A 24,121-nucleotide genomic window follows, 5' to 3' on the forward strand; every position below is an offset into this window, starting at 1 on the left:
TACATGCATACATACATACATACATACATATACATATCTATATATGTATGTATCTTATGTATGTATGTATATAACTACCAAGCGAGACTCAACAACATGGGGAGAGTTAACAGATCTACAGAAGGATGAGATTTTGGTTACTTTATGAAAGCAAAAAAAAAAGAAATAAAAAAAAATCAAACATAATCAGTAATGAAATTAATCATATTAAAGTCCCTATAAAAAACCATAATCTTCTCCTCTAAAACCTTACAAACACACCCCAATAAAAGAGTTGTACATAATCGAATCTAATGTAATAAAAAAAATTGAAGATTATTTTGATAATATATTATATGCAAAAGAAGACTCACAATTACAATATGAGTCTACATCCACTTGAGTTGAATCTGAATTTGTAACAAAAAAAAAGGTAGAGTTCTTTTAGTCTTGAGTTTATAAAAATTTCAATTTAGTCCCCAAGCAGTTTTAATATTTGTCGAAATAGTTCCCAATGGACTATTTCAGACCTCATTAAGAGAATTTGGGGACTAATTTAATATTTGTTTAACTCTGTGACAAAAATAACCCAATGTAAATAGTCAGGGAACTTTTTTGACACTTTACTCATTTGTAATTATATTAGAATATGGATATATGCTTAAGCATACAATTCAAGAGTTAAAATTTAAATACGAACATGAATTTAAACATGAAATCACATCAAAATAAGAATTTGAGTCCGCATTAAGCTAGAAGTCATAAGCAAATAAGAACTACTGAGAACAATAGAGTCTAATATTAAAAATAAAATAGAGTTTATAGCTGCCTGAAATCAAATTTGAATGTAAGATTAATTTTGAATCTAAGTCACAAAAATACATTGCGTTTGAAACCAAAATAAAGTTTAAGATCATATTTGAACCTAAATCAGAACTTGAATTTATTTTTGAATGTGAACCTAACTTTCTTATAAAAACGCCTAAATATGAGCCTATATTTTAAAAAATGTAAAGAAATTTACATACATAACACCCAATTCTTATGCATTTACTTATCTCGCACCCAAACATTAATTTTTACAAGTTAAGCACCTTTTAACTTGTAAAAATCAAAGTTTGGATGTAAATACATAAGAATTGGGTGCTATGTAAGTAAAAACCCAAAAATGTATTGAATTTATTCCTAAATGTGTAGTTGAACAAGTCATGTTTGAGGAGTCAAAAGACTATTTTGTATTCGAATTGAAGAGTCAAATAATAAAATTGAACATAATGGATTATACAACAACAACAACAACAAGCTTTTATCCCACTAAGTGGGGTCAGCTACATGAATCCTTTTTCTCCATTGCGTCCTATCGAGTGTCATATTTCTCCATTGTGTCCTATTGTGTCATATTTTCATTTTATTCTAATAAATAAGATCATTTTTTTATACAATAAGCCCAAGACTTTTTAGGTCTACCTCTGCCTATCTTAACATAAGTTGAATATAAAACATCTAATCTCATAATTGGATCATTAGATGGTTAATGTTTAATGTGACCAAACCATCTAAGACGACTCTCTCTAATATTTTCTATCACTAGAGCTACACCAAACCGGTCACGGATATATTCATTTCACATTATGTCTCTAAGTGTCAAGCCACTTATCCACCTAAGCATTCTCATCTCAACAACACAACTTTGTTTTATGCTTCTTTTTTAAAGGTCAACATTCAGCGCGATAGAGTATTGCAATTCTCATCACCATCTTAAAAAATTTTCCTTTTAGTCTAAGCGGTACTTTCCCATTACACAATAGCCCCGATGCATTCCTCCACTTCAACTTGAATTCTACTTATAACATCCCCATCTATATCACCATCATTTTGAACAATAAACCTGAGATAATTAATGCGTTTACACCTTCTAATGATTTGATCAACCATAATTGCAACTATGTCACTAGAGCTATGACTACTAAAATTATATTCCATGTATTCAATTTTAGTTCTACTCAAATGAAGGCCGTTAGACTCCAATGTAGACCTCCATAATTCAAGTTTTTCTGAACTCTTTATCTAGTCTTATCAACAAGAAGGATATCATCAATGAAAAGCATACACCAAGGTACAACCTTCTGTAAATGTCAGGTAAGAGCATCCATGACTAAAGTAAAAAAGAAATGGGATTAAAGCAAATCCTTGATGTAATCCAACTGAAATAGGAAAATACTTGGTCAATCCTCCTTCTATTCGAACACAATAGCTCTAGTATAAATATCTTTAATGACTTGAATATAAGTCATATCAACACTTTTCTTTTCTAGAACTCTTCAAAGGACTTCTCTTGGAACCTTCTCGTAAGCCTTTTCTAAATAAATAAAAATCATATATATATCCTCCTTATTCTCTCCGTACTTCATCAAATCTCTCAATAAATGTATTGTTTCCATAGTAGACTTTGGCATAAATCCAAACTAATTATGAGAAATCTTTGCATCATGTCTTAACCTATGTTCGATTACCCTCTCTCATAATTTTAAAATATGACACATCAACTTAATTCTTTTATAATTTGCACACTCTTGTGCATCTCCTTTATTCTTAAAAATGGATACCAAAATACTCTTCCTCCACGCCATAAGCATCTTTTTAGTTTTTAAAATAATATTGAAGAGTTTAGTAAGCCAAGAAACTCCAAAATCTCCTAATATTTCCACACTTCAATTGGCATATCATTAGGTCTTACTGATTTTTCACCATATGTTATCTTTAAAGCCTCCTTTACTTCTTTTTTTACTAATGCGACTGTAAAAATAAAATATTTTTTATTACTAACAATATTAAAATCACTAAGGTCGATCGTAGTCTTAGAAACTTTATTGAAAAATTTATCAAAATAGTCCATCCACCTATGTTGAATAATTCTTCTAAGAAAAGCATTTTATGATTTTCATCTTTAATACACTTGAGTTAAATTTTTACTTTTCTTTTCTCTTTGTTTGACCATTTTATACATATATTTTTCATACTTTTTAGTTTCTAATCTATTATAAACATCATTTAAAGTAGAATTTTTAACGTCACCATTGTTCTCTTAAGACTCCCCACGGGTCACCTTATATAATTCACAGGTCTCTAAGCTTTTAAATTTAGATCAATTTTTATAACACAACTTCTTATATTTTATATTTTCTTATAGAAATTTTTTCTTTTAATACTCCAAATACAACTTTTGTAACTTGTCTGATAGCATTTGTTACTTTATCCCAAATAGAATTTGTTTCTTTATCAACATCTAAAATCTTGAAATCTTGAATTTTACTCATAAAATTAATTTTATTTATATCTTTTAGGTGCATTCATCTAATTCTATGACAATGTGATACTGGAACTAGTTAGAAAATCAACATAAACAAAAACAACTTATATTAATATTGAAATAGGATTACAACATGACACAAACGAAAAAGAAATACAATGATATACCAATCTCCGACTCGAACTAGAAGAGGAGATGCGTGAGGATGGTTGTGTCGACGAAGTGGTAAGGGAGCGGGTCGAGGCTGGAGATTGTGAAGGGGAATCAAATGGTGATTTGGGAGACCAGTAGGTGGGTTTGGGCGAAGAAGTGGTTGGACAACAAGATTTGTTATCGGGAAAGTGGCAGTTGGCGCGGGGATGAAGTATGGAAAATTGGACAATAAGGTTATGCCACGGAGAAGGTTCATCTTGGTGCTGGGAGGACGTATAAGAAGCTGGACAGTAAGATTATGCTATTGGGGAAGGGTCGACTAGGTGTTGAGAGGTAGTCTGGGAAGTTGTACAGCAAGGTTATGTTATTAGGGAAGGGCGGATGGGTGTTGGGATGAAGTGAGAGGAGGCCTGCGATGGAGGAGAGGGGAAGAAGAAGGGTTAGGTAAGAGTAAAAAGGAAGAAACAACATGATACACCTAAAATATATAGTATTTTTAGACACCATTTTATATCTATATTTGAGATATTGCACTTTAATGGAAGGTATTTGTGTGTTTTTCTTTCAGGTACAAGTAAAAAGATGAAAAATGCTAAAAGGAGTGAAAAATGATCAAATTTGGAGCAAAAATGTGAAAATGGTGCAAAAGAGTTTTGACGCCTAAGCGCCAGATTCGGCGCTTAAGGGCCGGTGAAACAGAGAAGGTCGCGCCTAAGCGCCAGAAACAGTTATGTGACGGTTTACTTCATTTTGCAGATTTTGAAGGGACATTTGAGACACCTATTAGCTAAAGAATGTGGTTATGACCACTAGAAGCGAAAATGTGGTTAGAAAACTTGCGAAAAAAGGCATCCTTTGGAGAATACATCGAATTGAGACAGAATACATCGAATTGAGTCGAATTGAGACATATTTTGAAGAGTTACCAAGGCACCTCTTGGAGATTTATAAAAGAAAAAAGTTGAGACTTTTTGAAGAGTTCTCAAAAGTGCTAAACATGGGAAGTTTTGAGAGAAACATTTGGAGAGATTTTCAGGCACCACAAATTTACTTTATCTTTTTTGTTTTTAGAAGTGTTGTAAAAGAGAAGAGATTCAAAGAAACTTCAAGAGTTTGGTGGAGAATTTGAGATAAGTTTTTATCCTTGTTTTTGAACTATTTTGGTTTTAATTGATATTTCTTGTTGTTTCGACAGTGATTTCTTATTTTAAACTAAAGTGTGATTTTGTTTTCTTCATGGATTCTGAGTAATTTTATTTATAATTCTCCTTAAAATGATAAGTAATTAAAGTGTTGGATTTAAAGTGTTGGATGGAAGTTGTGGAAGTTGTAGAGAATATTAATCTTTAATGTTGGAAGAAGTTGTGATAATTTAAATTTATATACTTCATTTACTTCTAGATCTGGCATATCTAGTTGTTAAAATTTGTTGTGAAAACATGTAAGAACCGAGCTGGTATTATCTCAGTCAATAATTGGAAAGAATCACATGAGGTTGTATGAATGAGAATGTAATTCATATGATTTAGTGCAAATAAATAAAGAAATAATCTTTGAAGGGTGTAGAGTTTGAGGACTTTAAATTGACAGGTTAAAGCCCCCAACTTGGTTTATTATTTTAGGTTCTGATACGAGATGTTAGCCTCCAGGTGGAGGGAATCGAGAGAACTCTAGAGTGAGAGCTAGTACCTTCCCTGCCTAGCCGATCTTCAGAACTATTCAAACTTTAAATTAGTCAATGTTCTTTATAGCATCTATAGTAAGGGTAAAGAATATTATTGCTCCTATTTGACAAAACATAATTTACATACTTCCAAAACAGAATTTTTATGCTTATTACTGATTTATGATAAGGAGAAAGATATTTTCATATTCAGTATTTTTCTTTACATAAACTCAAGTTATCTTTAGAAGTTATTACTGTTTTGTCAAAATATCAAAAATACAAAAAAAATTTAAAATTTAATTATTATAAAAATATTTATAGTATAAGTAATTGTCTTTTTGAAATAGAAAGTTTGTTGTTCAATAGTGCATAATACTAATTTTCCCTGTGAGTTCGATATACAGGTCTTAATCAAAAAGTCCTATATTACTTAATAACGATACATATACTTGTGTATACTTGCGTAGTATCCTGCGTAGTATCCTAATATATATAAAAATTAAAAAGTTAAATTCTTATTTTCTCCAAGATCAAGTTTTTTATTCTGTTGCAAAGTAAGAAAACATAAGTGAAAAATATCATTAAAGACATTGTTATATTGTTGCACATAAATAGTCGGGATCACAACACCACCTCGGAGTAGGATATAGTCGAAACACCACCATCTCATCGAATACAACAACAACAAGCATTTATCCCACTAAGTGGGGTAGACTACATGAACCCTTTTTCTCCTATTGAATGTCATATTTTCATTTAATTATAATAAATTAAGATCATTTTTTTATACAATATGCCCAAGTCTTTCTAGGTATACCTCTGCCTTAACATAAGTCGAATCTAAAACATTTACTCTCCTAACTGGATCATCAGATGATCAACGTTTAATATGACCAAACCATCTAAGACGACTCTTTCTAATTTTTTCTGTCGCTGGAGCTACACCAACCATATTACAGATATAAACATCAACTCTCCAAATGATATCTCTTCTCTGCAAGTCTCCCTTTTAGAGGGATTCAGATACCCTTCTCTTGGTCTCCTCTGATATTGAATTATGAAACGCCATGGCCTATCTTTTTCGTCGCTGAAATTATTCTTATGAAAAGGATTTAGGTCATCATCTTGATCTCCTTTTCAATTCTCCATATCTCGGTCAAAGGTAACATATTCCTGTGTTAATTTTTCAATCTCTGCAAGCCTTTGTTGAAGACGATGGAGCTCCCACCTTATCTCTTCCCGAGTAGGCTCTCCGAGGTGGCATGGCTAAGGCTAGGAATATGATCGTGAACGTAGGGGGGAAAGCGGAAGAGGTGGTTGAGAGTAGGAATGAAAATTTTTGGTGGAGGGGCAAAGTAAATGCTTGGAAACCCTAGGAAAGAATTGGGGTTGGACTACCTCTCATATCAAATGATACAGCAACTACTTAGAAATCCATGAAAACAAAAACAACTTTTATTAATATTGAAATAAGGTTACAACACGACACAAATGGAAAGGGAAATACAATGATATTCCAATCTCCGACTCGGACTAGAAGAGAAGATCCATGGTGGTGGTGGTGTCGGCGAAGTGGTAAGGGAGCAGGTCGAGGCTGGATGTTGTGAAGGGGGATCGAATGGGTGATTTAGAAGGCCAGTAGGTGAGTTAGAGCGAACAGGGAGTGGTTGGACAACAAGATTTGCCACCAGTAAAGTGGCGATTGGTGTGGGGATGAAGTTTGGGAAACTGGACAACAAGGTTATGTTGTTGAGGGAGGACAGTTGGGTGTTGGATGCATTAAAGGGAACTGGACAGCAGGTTATGTCGCTGGGAAGGGCTAGCTGGGCACTGAGAGGAAGTCTGGAAAGTTAGATCACAAGGTTATGTTGTTGGGGAAGAGTCGGCTGGATGCTGGGAGGTAGTCTGAGAAGCTGGACAACAAGGTTATGTTGTTGGGGAAGGGCGGTTGGGTGCTGGGATGAAGTGAGGGGAGACTGGCAACGGAGGATAAGGGACGTAGAAGGGTTAGGTAAGGATAAAAAGAAAGATACAACACCACCTCGGAGTAGGATACAACTGTAGCACCACCACCTCCTTGGATACTACACTATAAAAGAAAAAAGGACTTCACACAGAAAATCTGAAAGTAAACACAGCAAAAACTGAAAAAAAAAACTAAACTCAACACCCCCTATTTATAATGAGGACTAGGACTTATTTTAGGCAATGCTTAAAATAAGAAATAATAATAAGAAGAAGAATTCAGATTAGAAAATGACGAATAAACTAATAAAATTTCATATTAGGCAAGGATGAGTGACATAAATCAGAATTCAAAATTGATAAAGCCTTATAATAGGAAAGTACTACGAAGGACAGTGTGAGAGAGATAAATGAACGAGAGAGTAGGTCAGCAGCCCCTCACCTTGAGGACCGGTCAGTCACGTAAAGTGTCCTAAACTCTCCAGGCCGGCCCTCCATAGCCCTCGCATCATAATGATTCCTAGTATTATTTGTCTTATAACCCTTCATCTTAAAATCCAAAACTAATAATTGATGTTGAGTACTTAAATTCTCTCTTTTAAATTCTCTGTACTTAAATTCTCTCTTGGAATGACCTTACAATCTTTAAATTCTCGACGATCTCTTTTTCTTTTAAGAAAATAATCAATTTGTGTTTTATTAGGTTCATTCTTATAAGTAATAATATGTTCAACTCTTTTCTTGAATGAAGTGTTAGCAATAACAAAATCATATGTTAAAGCAAAATCTATATGACTCTACGTTCTTCATTAATTCTACGTTCTTCATTAATCACTTTCATTAATCACTCTAAAACCATAACCACCATGAATATTTCTAAAATCATCTACCACTTTACCAACATGTCAATTTAAATCTCCTCAAATAAAAACTTTCTTCAAGCGGTATTATTTGTATTAATTCTTCTAGGTTATTCCAAAATTTTTCTCTAGAATCTATATCAAATCCAATTTGAGGAGAATAAGCACTTATAACATTAAAAATTTAAGTATAAACAACAATCTTAAGGGATATAATTTTATGTTCAATTCTATTAATTTTTACAATATTATCTTTCAAACTCTTATCTAAAATTACACCTACACCATTTATATTGTGACTCCTAGCTAAATACTAAAGCTTAAAACCTAAGTTATCAATTTCTCCAAGTACATAAGATATTTATTTTCCTATGAACCATAATATCAACTATTTCCATTAATTTAACTGTGACAGTACTTATATTCCAAGATCTTATCTTAATATAGTTTTATGGACTAATTATTTTACCTGCATCCATCCATAATGCGGGAACCTTTCATTATTTGATACTACACCTGGGCGCTGGTATAGCGACCCTTCCACATTTTTCAATGTATTCGGGTCATACAATGTTTCGCTTCCAGAGGATGCTCTAACATTTGCATAAGGATCTAAAGAATGGATCTAAAGGTCGACTACCTAACGCAACCCTCCACTTTTTACATCCGGGAGTTGGGACCCTACAAAAGCAGCGTTAACATAATGGATTATCTAAAACTAAAATGGTAAATAGTCTAAGTGTCACTTTTACCTTTCACTATAATGATATTACATAAAAAGATGCTAAGCTGCCCAACCAAGAACCCAAAAAAAAGTCTTCAAGAAATGGATGGAGAGAGAGTCGAAGGGAGGGAGGGCTTATTGCCCTAATACGACTGGATAACAATCCATTTGTGCCATAGAAGCATGCCAACTCATCAAGATATCTTTAGGATTATGAGTTGGATAGTGTAGCATTACTCTTAAATAAAAGGACCAACCATATTTACAGATCTAATTGATTTTTTTCAAAGTTAATTTACACTAGAGTCTACATCTGATTTGCAGCATATAACTCTATTTATACTACTAAGCAAGGTTAACCAGAAAAATTAAGAAGTTAGCTGTGTGTTTTGCTTCTTCCCATCATTCCATAGTCTCATTGCACCCCTAAATCTCAAATGATTGAGATGTTAAAATTTTTAACTTGTGATTTTTGCCCATGTTTCCTTATTAACTTAGAAGTTATTCTATAATTTTTTGTTAGATGATATTTAAAATGACTTTTAATACTCAATTAAAGAATCATTTGATTGCAAAAAAAAATTGAAGATTCAATAAAAGAATCACTTTATTAGTTACACTATTCTAGGGCTCTTAAAATGTGTTTGGGAAGTGGATTTTGTGGGGAGATGGTTATAAAATGGCAAGGGAATGAAAATACAGACAGTCAACGATGTTCAGCAGTTGTCCAAACTAAAAACACGAGGCGTGTGACAAAATGATGTGTTACGGATAACTAGAAGGTTCACCACTTGTTCCTGAACAAGCTACGACTACACCAATTGCAAAAAGGAAAATGATACAACACTCCAAAAGGTAGAAATCACAACCTCCAAAATATTTAAAACCAAGTAAAAGTTGTTCTAACAAAAAAATCAACACAAATAAACTCCTAATAAAAAGCAAGCCAAAATAGAAAATAAATAAAATGAAAGAAACACATCGAGTAGAAGTTGATAACGGGTTGAAAAAGCATGGTTCGATCTCTTCCACAATCGCAAAAATCGTCAATTCCGTGGGATCGCAGAATCACGTGATCATGATCAAGGAAATCATATGATGGGGATTTAGGATATCCGATTCCACGATTTTGCGAACGTTCCTATGTCAATTAGCCTAGGTCTCCTAACATTTTCACACAAGTCATTTTCACTACACTTAACAATATGGTTATGTCCTTCAAGGTTTCAGAGTTGGATAATTGGAGCTCTCCTTTCATTAACAACACGAAGGCTTTTGCACCTTTGGTCAATCCTTATTTTAGCAGATTTCAAACCTGACTTATGCTTGACCTTGCCATGTTTGATGGACAACTTCGATAAGGATATACTCACAAATTTCAGCTCAACATATAAGACACTTGAATTGAAAATATTTCCATCGACTTACAAAGCATCCTTTTTTTTTAACAATACAACTATCAAGTCAGTTCAGATGGTTGTTTTTATACAAGAAAAAGGTTCGTGTACATAACAGAAAATCTTTTAAAAAATTTTAGAATATATCTCATATCCTGAGAAAAAACTTAGATCTATGAAAGACAATCCTCATTTACAAACAAACTTTATAGTTAGAACTACATGAGAAATAACATAGTTTGTTAGGTCTTGCCAACAATAACTTGGTTTTTTTCTTTTCTTTTCAAGTTCAATAAATTGATGATGCTATTAAAAACTGTCTGAAGATCTATATCAAAAGTGAAATCAGAAGATTATGAAATTAATATCTACTCAATTTGATCCCAAAGAATAGTTTGTATGGTGGTGAATTTTCTTTCAAATTTTTTGCTTTTAGAAGATAAATGAACAGATTGCACGATGCACCTTTGATCTAAATACAAGGGTTATTAACTGCCTATTAGCTATTTCCCTGCAATTTGATTCATAAAAAATGGCATGATAGAGTAATGAAATGTTCATGTCTAATTTCATATAAATTCAAGTATTTCCGACTCTTACTTACAATCAAAATAAAAAAAACAAATAAACAAATAAAACAAAACAAAACTTTTTATGAAAAAAATGTTAGAGGAAACCTTTCTTTACCTTCAGAAGACTCAGGCAGGTATTTGGCAAGTCGATATTTCTGCAAACCATCAAAATAATAACACAAGTCTTGCAAATACGTTTTACAAAGCTGGACAACTATTTAAACTAAGAAACCTGCAAATGACTCTTGATATGGTAGATTGTCAATCCATCTAAATCCATCAGTTTCAATATCCCCTTTGGAGTCGCCTCTACAACTCAAAAAAAATTACAAAAATAAAAAATTAAATAAAAAAAAATTCAACAAGGTTATCATTTTCATAAGAGAGCATCTACAACTTAGTAAAGTTCTGCCATGTGAATCAAAATTTTCTCTCTACTTACTCTCTGCGCCTCCAAGGCAATTCACGCACTCGATAAATTTCTCATGAAGATTTGGCGTCCACCTAATTCGTGTTTTACTTGGGAGCGGACTTCTTAAATTAGGATTAAATGAAGTAACAGGAACAACTATGGAAGCCTCTGAGTGTTTCTCAACATTTTGAATCTGGAAATTTGGATTTCTCACCAAAAAGTTTTCAAGATTGTATTTAACCTTCAACAAAAACCATCAATTAGAACCAAAAATTCTGTTCTTCAAGAGAAAAACAGTAAATTATTGTTAAAACTTACAGAAGATCTATCAGCCGTTCCAAGTGAAGCTAACTGTCTTTTGTTCAAGTTGGAATCCAAGCCTTCTTCAGTGCTTTGAGCAACGGATTGAGCCAAAACATCTTGATGATGTCTGTAAAAAAGCTTTTGCCTTTTATCACAAGCTGCGGAGGTTCCATATTCATGTAAAGGGAGCTTGACTTCTGATTCAAATGTCTGCCATGAATAAGAAACATCTCTTTTCTTCTCTGGTCTGAAAGAGAATTGAGAGGCCGAAGAAACTGAGGAACAGAAGGAACTCACAGGTGGCTCAAATAACGAAGGGGAGCGAACTTGGGGCTCAAACTGAGGAAAATCCATCAAATATTCAGCAGAAGGAAAGGTGGAAGTTGCAGATCCCACAGATTTAGAAAAAGCTCTTGAGGTATTACAAGGAGGCAATGCTGAGCCTTCCCCAGAACGAGAAAAGTTGCTGGAGGAGTCCAGATTGTTTTTCCATGGACTACAATCAGATAACAAAGAAAAGCAATTAACTTTTTCACTGGAAGGGCTTAGAAACTCAGAAGAGGAGCAATTCAATGATCCATAGGTAGGTTCACAACATCCAATCTTCTTAGTATTCATTTAGATAAACTTGAGAAACAACCAACGAGTAGCAACAAACTTCTAGGTAGGAAAAGCTTATTATAGCTTGGCATTTATTTATATTAAAATAAATAATGCACCAAATGAGATAGCAAAAAGCAAGCTGCTCACACTGCTGCCAATTTTCAAAGATTCCAGTTGAAGAATCTACTTCTTATATTCCCATAAGCTTGATATTGAAGATATTAAGTAAAGATAAGGGAATAGTCACATTTCAGTCTAAATGCTTCTAATAAAAATGGAGATAAAAAATGCTTTGTTAAAGTGCACTAAAAATATGATAGAAACGACACACACTAAGGAAACACCTACGAATACAGAATGAAAAGAGAATGATGAAGATGGAATGGAACTTTTGTGTTGCTTCAAGAACAATAGGTGTCATCATGCCTAAATTAACACATGTGATAAATATTTATAGTATTTATTTATATAACATACACTCATTATTAAGAATATGCTCCTTGTTGTGTTTTCCTTTGTCTTTCTTTTCATATGCCTATATATAAGCTTTCCACACTGTCAAATTCAATGCTCTTTTCCTATCTCTCTCACTTTGATAGTCAAACTTCCTTTTTGCAATATGTAGTAAAGTCAACGTTGTCCTATCTTAAGCAAGTAACCACATTTTCACCATGCCAAAAGAAATTGCATGTCCACGAGATTGTTGCCTCAAATTTTGCCAAGTGCCACAAACCAGCCTCACATTCTAAACTACTTGCACCAGTCTCACACTTCAAGTGACTAAAACAATCACCATCCACTTTGATCTTGTTGATGACAACAACACAAAGAACTCTCTGACACCATTGAGTGCATCCAAATTCATGATCCAAAAAGCTACCCTTCCTGTGGGGTCGCTCATTTTCATCGTCAATCTCGTGTTACTAACTTGGATCCAGTGTTGCTGTCATTGGATCTTGCATTTCCAGACAACCATATGGTGTGCTCTACGTTACTCTGATGTGAATACCTTCTCCTAGCAGATTTAACATTGCTAATTAGTCAGGCCACACATGTCCTCCTACTTGGGCAATATGTGCCAAGTCGATGCCTCCCTAGTCATCATCTGTCAACTAGCTTGAGCAAACCTGTCACTCCCAAATTCAAGTTACTAACTTCAATTATTCTTCATTCCTCTATGGTCATTTATTTCCAAATTCAAGTTGACAACTTTAATAAAACCTTAAATGTGCCGAGGAAAATTAGCATATCAAAATTATCAAATGCAACAATTATTTATGGTATGAATCTTAGCATTTAATATTATAATATATGTACATTATTGTGGACATGCTCCTTTGTCATGTATTCTTTTATTGCTCTCTTCATGAACCTATATGTAGGCGCATATTTGCTTCTCTAAGACAATAATTGAGTAAAGGATGTAAGTATTGTCTTAGGTAGGAGGATAGATTCAGAACATAATGTAAGCTTATAGAAATTTCTGGAGAGATATTAGGCCAATGGGAAGAGGCTGTGGCACGTCAAAACAATAAAAGATGACAGTACTAAAGAAAGGCACTTTTCATTAGCATTCCAAAGAGATGAAATTCGTTCAAATCAACTAAAAAAGAATAGGAAGATTTACATACACACCACTCAATTCTTATGTATCCACATATCTAACACCAAAACTTCAATTTTTACATATATGCTTTACATATATGTACATATATGCCACCTTACTTGTGCATGAAAAGGTGTATTTCACTTTTTAAAAGTTAAAATAGTGGCATTTTTAATGTGACATAAAAGATTTGGGTGGTATTAATGTAAACAAGCAAACTTTAAGTGTTAGATATGTAAAATCAAAAGAATTGGGCGGTATGTATAAACTAGTGATGGCAAATCAAATCAGGAAAACCTTCGATGCTTTCACCAAAACAGAAGTGCGATGTTAACAGAAACATGAATCACAAATCATCCAATGACAAAACCATGAATTTTAACAAAAAGAAAAACCAAACTCTAATTTGATGGTTAAAATGTTGTAAGCCAATGCAGGTGCAAGAAGAAATATTGAAATTATTCCAAAAAAAAACACCAAAAAATAATCAATTCACCCTAAAATTAGAAAACCGAATGGGTTCCTTTTATAAAAGCAAACTGTTGCTATTTAACCAAAGAATGACCAAAAATTGGATTTTTATGCCAAAAAAAAAATTTGACAATTTTTTTTTTCAAGCTCTTATTGGAACTCCACATTGCAATATCAAGTTAAAGAGCAAAACCTCGGGGATATTAGCCTTGAAATTTTCTTCATACAAAGGACTGAAGCCATAACAGTAACCAAAAACAGAAACAATGGTAAGGGAAGAATAAAAATTGTACATAGATAACCTTCTAGCTCTGAAGTCGCTGAACACTATGAGACAGTAAGAGCAGAGCGCGGGGTACTAAAGGGGGACGGTAGCTGCATTACCTTGTGCGGTACTACGGGGGCAAAATGACCTCATGATCGAAACATTGCTATTTATAAATCAGCCACTCTTTTTCCCACATTTTTCAAATTCTCACTCAAATATCAAAATTTAGATTAAAATTTCAATCTATATATCTTATTTTGATCAAAATCTCAATAATTTAATCATATCATGCATAAATACATTGATACAGTAGTGCAACAAAATCACCTAAACGTTTTATTTATAAATATCATTGTTTCTAGTACTCTATATGTAATTATTTTTTATATATATATATATATGAAATAATTATTTAAAGAGGGAAACATAGTAACTACGAACTTTTGAAAAGTGGTTATGTTAAGGTTTGTTTGGTTGCTTTTCTTTTCCATCTTTTTTGCCATAGCCGACAAGCTTTGATCCTTTGGGTTATTGTTTGGCGAGGGGCTTAGCCCCTTCTCTCCTCTCTCTTCTCTATGGAGCTTATTTTTTTCATCCTCTCTCATCTACACCTTCAAGATCCATTCTTGGTAGACCTCCACCGATCGATTAGAAAATATTTTCTCTTCTCATCTCTCCAACTTGTCTTCTTTTAATCATTCTTTTATTTCGTGGTCAAAAGATAAATTTATATTCTATAAGGAGGGGATTGTTGTTAGTTCGAAGCAATAGATTTTAGCCTTAGTTGTCAATGCACTTGGGAAGAGACCTTTCTTTGGTAATGTTCAACAATCTATTCATAACATTTGGAAGCTAAAATTGAGCGTTGCTCTGTTATTTCTCATTGAAGAGTTTTTTTCTTTTTAAATTTTTGTGTCGGGAAGATCTTGAAAAGGTCGAGGATGAGTGTCCTTATTTTATCTCTGGAAAGTCTTTTATATTTAAATAGTGGACTCCAGATTTTAGCCCTGTTAAGGAGGATTTCATGGAAGTACCTATATGGATTATGCTCTTTAATCTTCCACTTTGTTGTTGGTTAGAAATTAAAATTTCTAAGATTGTGATAAGGTTGGAGTGCATTTGTCTATTGATCCTCTGACTATTAGAGGCTCTACACTCACTTTCGCTAGAGTTAGTGCTTAAATTTCACCCAATATTTTTTTTAGAGTATGTTAAGATATCTATGAGGGGTAAAGATGTTACACAGACAATCATATATGAATGTAACCCTATCCTTTCCAATTTTTGTGACACTTTTGCTCATGAACTCACTTCTTGTCACAAATCTTCCTACAACAAACCCTCTATTCTAGTTCATCCTGTTAATTGTGGTAGAAGTTGTTCACATGTGCCTACCAAATATAGTATCCCAAGGAATCATAACATTGTTATGAATCAAGTTAAACCACCTTGACTTTTCCTACCATTATTGATTTGCCCACTTCATATTTGATTATACTTGCTCTTTCACCAGTAAGTAGTAGTAATCATGTAATTTTTTCTTCTAAACAATTAAAGATGTTTCTTGTTTCATATTTTAGAAGTCAATTTCCTACATCATCAGTTATTCGGTCTTCCTCGCCTCCTCTTGTATCCATTAATGTTTTTGAAGGCATATAAGGAAAAATTATCCCCAACCCCCCCCCACCCCCCCCCCCCCCCCCCTCAAAATAATTCAAAGAGAAAGAAAGAAAGGTCGAAGGGAGAGTCCTCCCAATCCTCCCAACATTAATTATGTCTGTATTCTTTACCATTATTACTTGGAATGTTAAATGATTTGAGAGTCATTGATTGCATGAATCTCTTTAAAGTGAATTTGATGTGTCTTCTTGAAACTAAGATCAAAGATGACCTAATTTCTATCCTTTTATTGGGAGGCAATTCTCCTTATTTTCTAATGAATATGATGTCCATAATTTTGGAATTTCCTTGTTATTTATTTTATTGCTCTTCAAATTAATGCTCAATTTATTCATGGCGAACTAGTTTTTTTATAAAGTAAGAAATTTTTCATTACCTTTATTTATGTTCAAAACGACCCCACAAAGCGAAAAGACTTATGACATTTTATTATTAAACTTAGGCTATATTTCAGAATGATTTGATTATTCATTGATGATTTTAATATTATTAGATTTTCTCATAAAAAAATTGGTGGTATGTCTATTTCTAATAAGCTTACAGACTTCAATGACTATATTTTTTAGTTTGGTCTCATGGATCTTCATAACATGGGGTAAATAAAATGATTTCCTTTTAAAGTGTCTTTTGGATAGGGTTTTTCGTAATCAAATTTGGATATCTCAATATTCTTATTCTTATTAAAAAATTATTCAATGTTTTTTTTTTTCTTTTGATCATTCCCCTGTACTTCTTTCCTTGAGGCATAAGTTTAATCATAATTATTGATTTCTAAATAAGAATTATTGGAGTACATGTGAGAATATTCAAAATATTATTTCAAATATTTGGGAATTACCTTCTATTGGTGATCCAATTTTTAACATGTGTGATAAACTTAAGAAGACGAAGATTAGTCTAAAAAAATTAGCTTGCTACTATTCTAATGTTATTGTTAACTCCATCTTGGAGATTATGGTTGTTATACAAATTTCCTTTTAATAAGGATATTTGTGAAAAGGCTTTACTTATTCAAGGTAAGCTTATAGATGCCTTATCTTGTGAGAGTGATTAGATTAAATAGCAAACAAAGTGTGCTTGGCTTAGTAAAGGAGAAGAAAATCTCAAGTTTCTTTATCAAAGGATTAAAGTTATACAAAACATGAATTATATTAGGGAGCTAATTTATAAGAATGACTAACTTAATTCTCATATAAAAATTATTATTAAAGCATTGGATTATTTTTCTTTCATTCTTAATAACTATGAGTCTTTTGAAAATTAGTTCAACATTTATTTATATTCTAAACTTTCTTTTTGTTATTGATGAGGAAGCTTTAATTATTAATTTTAGTGATGAGGAGGTTAAAAGGGCATTTTTTAGCCTTGGGACTAATATGGCCTCTGAACCTAATGGCTTTAACTTAATATTTTTGAAAGAATCTTGGGAGATTGTTAGATTCTTTGCACCTTGGATGTAAAGTATTTTTTCACTACTTATAAGCTCCCTAGTAGAGTTAGGCATTATTTTATCGCTCTTATGTTGGTTTCCTACACCTTTGATTGTTATTGTTCCATCGAAAATTAAAGTAGTTTTTTTAGTCTGGGTTGTATGTGTTGGATATGGGGTGTTCATCCTATTGCCCATGTCATTGAGGGGGATCTCTAAGGCTAAGGTGGTATAATCTTCTACTAGTCCATAACTCACCTCCTCACATTGTAGGGATCCTTGCACTGAATTCATCCTAAATTTATCTAACTTCTTAGAAATGACAGCTACTTGCACGACTAGAATAGACAAAACTTCAGTGGTGTGCACAATCACTACTTTTTTTTGGATGACTCTTTCAAAAGACCATTGAAAGATATTGCTGGTCATTTCTTAGAAATGACAGTTACTTGCGCAACTAGGATAGAAAAAACTTCAGTGGTGTGCACAATCACCACTTTTTTTTATGACTCTCTCAGAAGACCATTGAAAGATACTACTGGTCATTTCCTCAATTAGTTTGTATGCTTCCTCAAATGGCTTTAATCTCGCAGTTATAGCATCTATAATAGATCATAAGGAATCTACTAGCATGTTGTAAGAGGTTTGGATGATAAGTCAACCGAGAAGAGCATGGTATGAGCACTTTCTAAGTAACTCCTTGAAACTCTCTCAAGCCTCATAAATTGACTCTTCATCTACCTGGGTGAATGAGGTAATTTCATTCTTAAGCTTGACAATCATAGATAGAGGAAAGTAATTCGCTAAGAACTTCTGATCTAGGTCAGTTCAAGTGGTGATGGATCTTGGAGTTATGGAGGTCAACCACATCTTAGCTTTATCCCTTAGTGAGAAAGAGAAAATTCTTAGTCTAATTGTATCGTTGGGGACATATACCTATATGTGACCCATAATTCTACGAAGTTGGCTAAGTGAAGGTTAGGGTTCTCAGTGGGTGATCCATCAAATTGGTTGTTTTGCTTCATTTGGACTATGTCAGGTCTCAAATCAAAGGAATTTGCTTCTAAAATAGAGTAATTAATGCTTATATAGATCTCTTCTGTCGATGGGGTTGCATACTCCCTACGATCATGACAGTTAGTCATCTTGAGTGTGTCTCTCACAATTTTTTTTTAATTCACCTAAGTTGTCTAAAGGATTGCTCAATTTTTGGGTCAAGTGACAACAATGCAAAGCTACTCAAATGCATGTAAATATGGGTGTGAAAAGGGTGGTCCTACGCTAACACACGAAATGCGACAAAAGAAAGAAAAACAGGAACAAAGTGCAAGGCCACATATGGTGATCATAAAACATGAAAGTAAGAAAAAACATATTTATTCATTTATTTTTGCATTTTTGGTTTTTCGTTAGCTTTTAGGCTTTTTGGAACATACAACAAGAATAACAATGCAACACACAAGCAAAACATAAAAATTTAAAAAATCAATAATTAGAAATTGAAAATGTTCAAACATATTGTAAGTTGTTCAACTAAAATTCTCCTCAATACATAATTTTTTTACTCCTTTTCCCAGTAACAATGCCAAAAACTTGATAATCAAAATTATTGTGAAGCATATTGGTTAACCGCACAAGTATACATGTTGATCAAGTAATATACAAAAAAAAGCCACATAACAATCTCATGAGAAAATAGTCGAAAAAAGTTTCTAGCAGCGGAAGCTGTAATTTACTACACTACTGACATAGTTTTAAGTGATCTCAATTATATGAATGAAATTCTAAAGATCCTAAGAGAAAGAGCAAAAAAAAAAAGAAAGAAAGAAAGTAATAATAGAAAACATGGAGTACTTAGCATCTGTCAGTGAAGTAGGGCTCATGCTCCTGTGACTCAGATGTAATAGTTTCTCATCATTTCTCTATGAATATTGTATGTGATAGTTGTCAACTAGAGATAGTGTTATTCTTAGCTTATGTTTAGAACATAAGATGAGTTAAAAACCATATTACAGTTAAGTTGGACTCAGCCATGCAGTATTTCCTATGACTCTTTAGAACCTCTATCTATGTTGTAATTTTCTAATGGTAGTATGTTTTTTCCATTAAGCTATTGTGTGTTAAGCTACTTGTTCCATTAGGTGATGGTTAGAATTTCTAGAACACAAAAGTTTTTAACATCCTAATTGGTTAGACTAGGAGTAAACAATTTGTTGAAGGTTAACACCACAACATGCATACATCAAAAAAATAAATAATGTTTATGAGGAAAACACATGCAAAACACAATGAGAAACATTCCATCCTTACATAATAGAAGCATGACAAAAAATTTAGCTTATTGACTTAAGATAAAAAAGTAGAAATTTTTCATTGAAACCATTGAAGAAAAATAAGTGCAAGAAAGTATAACTTACTCCCTAAGAAAGTCGTGCCTCACCATGCAATGAAAATCCCACCATAACTTCCCTCTCATAGACTAAAGCTCTCTCACTTAATATCTTCTTAAATTCTTAAAAAAATTTGCCCTAGAAGTTTCTTTCAAGGAAGCCCCAAGAAGAAACCCTGTAGCATTCACAAGACTCCTCAGAAGTAAGGAAGAATAATCTCCATCCAACCAAGGGTGTCTCTACTTGTTCCAACAATCTTTTTTAGAGCTAAGGCATCCAAATATGCAAGAAAAAAACCTTTCAAATGAAATTTGGGTGCAGGGCACCCCCATGCCCATGTTGGAGTGGTTGTGTCAGTCTTTGGCAGGGCTCACCATAGGTGTGGCATGGGTGCACTAGCCTTGGCGCAAGCGCAACCTTGGAGTAATGCATATATACCACTTTCTTTGGAATGGTGCATGATTTTGCCAGATTTATGCACCAATGTGTCAGACCAAGGTCTCCTTATATATTATATTGGCTCCTTAATTTATCTCTTTTTCTTCCTCAAGTTTTTTAATCCATTTTAAGATGTAATAAATAGCAAAATATCTTTCTCAAGTGTAATATTATCATAAATATGTAATAAAAAACTTAATTAAAATAATATAAATATCACATATTTTATCATCATCACCTCCTCTGAGGGATACTCCCATGAACTCATCTAGACCATCTTAGCTTCTTCAGATCTGTGAGATAGATAAGACTATTGATGATGTCTTATGTTCCATAATACCATTTTTCTTCCCCTCTAATACTAAAATGCTTCTCGCACCTAAGAACTACATGGATGCCCTTCTATCATTAATGTTCCAAAAGGGGCATCACACACCACCATCCCATGAGGAAAAATCTAATGAACATACTCATCATCTTTTCCTTTTATACTCTATGCTCCACTAAAAATGATGATCCTATGATATTTTCAAACATCAATAGGCTCTGGATTATATAAATACAATCAGAAAAAAATGAACAAGACCTCTATTTCTCACTTACAACAAAAGCTGCATGATTCAAGTAAGATACCAGTTTAAGGGTTATGATGCTTTAAACCTTGACAGAAAGGGCTCTTACCTTCCAACATGCTCTTAAGAAAACTAAGAGATGTGTAATGAATGATATTAATCTCAACCTTCCCCAAAACATCACATATGACTTTTTACTCCTTAATCAACACAAAAGCTTCATGCCTCTCCCATTTTGAGTGTTACTTCTCAGTAGGGATGTTCCAGCTACTTTGATTGCATGCAAAGTAGAAGTGCTTCTTCTACTTAGCTGTCATTTTATTGTACAAGCCAACTTTCTTCAACAATAAGGAAAACATGACTAACTTTTTGCTTAATGTGTTCACTTGGAGCACGTGTTGAAATAGGTTTATCAACCAATAAAGACCCTCAGCACATGCAAACATGACTACTACCATCATGCCCATTATTGAGTTAGGGCTTATGCAAGCCAAAGTATGACACAAAAATTTCAAAATCTCGATCAATTCCGCACACATAGAAAACACAAATTTCATGTTCATAAACCGTGTAAAGAGTCTCTTGTTGTGTGGAGCCTGGTTCAAAGAATGCCCAACCCTACTCCTGCTCCCGCTCTATCACGGCGACGATCCCCGCTCCCGTTTTTGAATCATCGCGCCTCACATTTCCGCGAACAGAGAAACTGCTCTCGCCTATGATTTGCGAAATGATGCCACCCTCTACTCTTCTTTAAGTCACAAATAAGCAACAGTTCTGATGTGTGTGTGGTGTGGTTTGAACAAGAGGAGTATCGCTCTTCAATGGTTCTTCTTCGGTGGTTTTTGGTGTTGGCTTGTGGCAGAAAGAAGAAGAAGAAACTGCATATCTCTCCTCCTAATTTTGCACGATCTTTTTTAGTGTTCTTCTTCGGGTTTCCTCGGGATAGAGGAAGGAAGTGCAAGAAGTAGTTTCTTAAAGAAAAAGAGGAAGATTGGTCTCTTTTGGCTTCTTCTTGGTGGCTTGTGGCAGAAGAGAAATTAAGTTTATTTCTCTAGTATGTTTATCCTCTTCGGTGTATCTCGGTGTAGAGAGAGAAGAGAAGAGAAGAGAAGAGAAGTGAGTTCAGTATTTTAAGTTGAGACGATCGAGTGGTGTAAATTCCTCAATTAGTAAAATCCTCTGCAACTCTGTTGACGTAGACAATTTACCAAACGACGTAAATCTGTGTGTTCCGCTGTGTTGTTGTTTTCTGGTGTGAATTTTTTAGTTCTAAACTTTTGTTTCATCATCAACCGTTCTTTTATTTTATTTATATATACCACAACAACTGATATCAGAATCAATGGTTGTAAATGAAGTGAAGGTTTCAGGGATCGAGAAATACGATGGCACAAATTTTGGTTATTGGAGAATGCAAATAGAGGACTACCTCTATGGGAAGAAACTTCATCTTCCGTTATTTGGGAAAATACTTGAAAGGATGGATGAGGCTAAATGGAGAATCTGTTGGATCGACAGGTTCTAGGGGTTATTCAATTGACCCTATCGAGGTCCATTGCACACAACGTCATCAAGGAGATGAGGACTACAACTCTTATACAGCCTTATCAGGTATGTATGAAAAGCCATCAGCGAATAACAAGGTATACTTGATGAAGAAGTTATTCAATTTGAAGATGGTGGAAGGTATTTATGTTACTCAATACTATCAAAAATCAATTGTCATTTGTTGATGTCATTTGTTGAAATTATCATTTGTTGAAATTAATTTTGATGATGAGATACGTGGGCTGATATTGTTGGCATCATTGTCAAATAGTTGTGAAGCCATGAGGATGGTAGTTAGCAGTATTGTAGGTAAATCTAAACTGAAATGTGATGATACTCGTGATTTGATTTGGGTTGAGGAGGTGTGCAGGAAAGATTCTAGCGAGTTCTTGGGTTTGAGTTCGGCATTGAATGTTGATTTCAGAGGGAGATGGTTGTCGGCACTAAAAAGTTGAGGAGTTGTTAAGTTGTCGGCTGCTGGGATGGATATCCCAACACCCGTTTTAATTTAATTTAATACATATATTATTTAGAAAAAAACAGTATTTTAAAATTTTAAAAATACAAGACCGAATCGATTTCATATTCCTAGTAGTTTAAATAAACGAGCCCAATACCGCAAGTAGTGAACCTATTGATAGATACATTACTTACTGGTGAAGGCCTTACTGGTAAGACTCAATTAAATAAACTAAAGATTTTATACATCCATTTAAGTCTGCGAAAACCATTTTATGTTGACCGAAAATTTCTCCTATTTAATACAAAGAATTAAATAAGGTTTATATTAAGTTGGGTTCGGAAATGCTTCCTATAAGGGAAAGCCCATATAGTTAATTACATCTTAAATGACCGAAGTCATTCAATAAAACTCTCAATAAAAATCAGGGGATATTATCTTCAAAGAGAGCAAAAGATTAGGACTTTTCAACGAAATCAAACAAAGAGGTATGAAAAGGGAATGACTCAAGTTTGAAACATTTTATTTTGGAGTCCAAATGAGGAAGAACTAGAGGTGTCATAGATTCAGAGGAGAGCCTCGGTGACTTCTTAAGTTATCATGTGGTTTGGCTTTAATTTTGAAGATTAGAATTATTGAATGTTTTGTCCTGCCAATTTTATTAATTAGGGCTTATATTCGTGTGAAATGATCACACAAACAGTCTGGAAGATGTGAGGATTTAGGTCATGACAGACGACAACCTCAGAATTCTAAAGCATGTTAGGGCTTAAATTGTATAGCAGAGCTATACAAATGCCTAAATTTAAATTGAGGATTTATGTTTACATAAGTAAATAACCTCGAATTCATATGGATTTGTATATAAGCTTGATGTTTAATTCTAAAGGAAGATATGCTGTTGAGACATGTTTTGCTGTTGAAGATGATCGTGCTGCCAATAATGCTAGCTCTAAGCTTCTCGTCATGATGAGTTTAAGTTTTCTAATATGTCAAGTTATGATGTCAAATCAGATGTCCCTATGGTTATGGTCATTTAAATATTATGGGGCATATTAAAGTTCATTAGAGCGACACCGATTAGGATCCTATGGTTCCCTCATTCCGGTACTACTATTTTCTATCAAATTCACTTAGTCCAAATGAATTTAATAAACTCAACTCAATGAGCTCCATACTTTCATTTAGACCGTGGGAAATCTCATTAACAACTGTAGGTTACCTCCTTTGAGGGATTCCAGATCATCCGATAGAGACGTCTTAATTTAGTTGCAATTGTTGTTTTGTGATGTTTGTGATTAATTTTTGAGTTGTC

The 24,121-nt window shown here is 33.6% G+C and overlaps 1 protein-coding gene across 1 annotated transcript in view; it reads right to left on the reverse strand.

Annotated features, from left to right (window-relative positions):
* LOC110023980 (protein PHOSPHATE STARVATION RESPONSE 1-like) overlaps positions 1 to 14,301 on the reverse strand; it is an 18,372-nt gene extending 4,071 nt beyond the window's left edge. The window contains exons 1-6 of the mRNA XM_020723660.1: positions 14,215 to 14,301; positions 11,639 to 11,837; positions 11,357 to 11,551; positions 11,069 to 11,279; positions 10,859 to 10,935; positions 10,742 to 10,781 (exon numbers count right to left, since the gene is read on the reverse strand). Coding sequence (XP_020579319.1) covers positions 10,742 to 10,781; positions 10,859 to 10,935; positions 11,069 to 11,279; positions 11,357 to 11,551; positions 11,639 to 11,837; positions 14,215 to 14,264 — 772 coding nt within the window. The 5' untranslated portion in view covers positions 14,265 to 14,301. The remainder of the gene's footprint in view (positions 1 to 10,741; positions 10,782 to 10,858; positions 10,936 to 11,068; positions 11,280 to 11,356; positions 11,552 to 11,638; positions 11,838 to 14,214) is intronic.
* Positions 14,302 to 24,121: the final 9,820 nt, after the last annotated feature.

The sequence above is a fragment of the Phalaenopsis equestris genome, unplaced genomic scaffold (genome assembly GCF_001263595.1).
Source record: "Phalaenopsis equestris unplaced genomic scaffold, ASM126359v1 Scaffold000240, whole genome shotgun sequence".
Classification (NCBI taxonomy): Eukaryota; Viridiplantae; Streptophyta; class Magnoliopsida; order Asparagales; family Orchidaceae; genus Phalaenopsis; species Phalaenopsis equestris.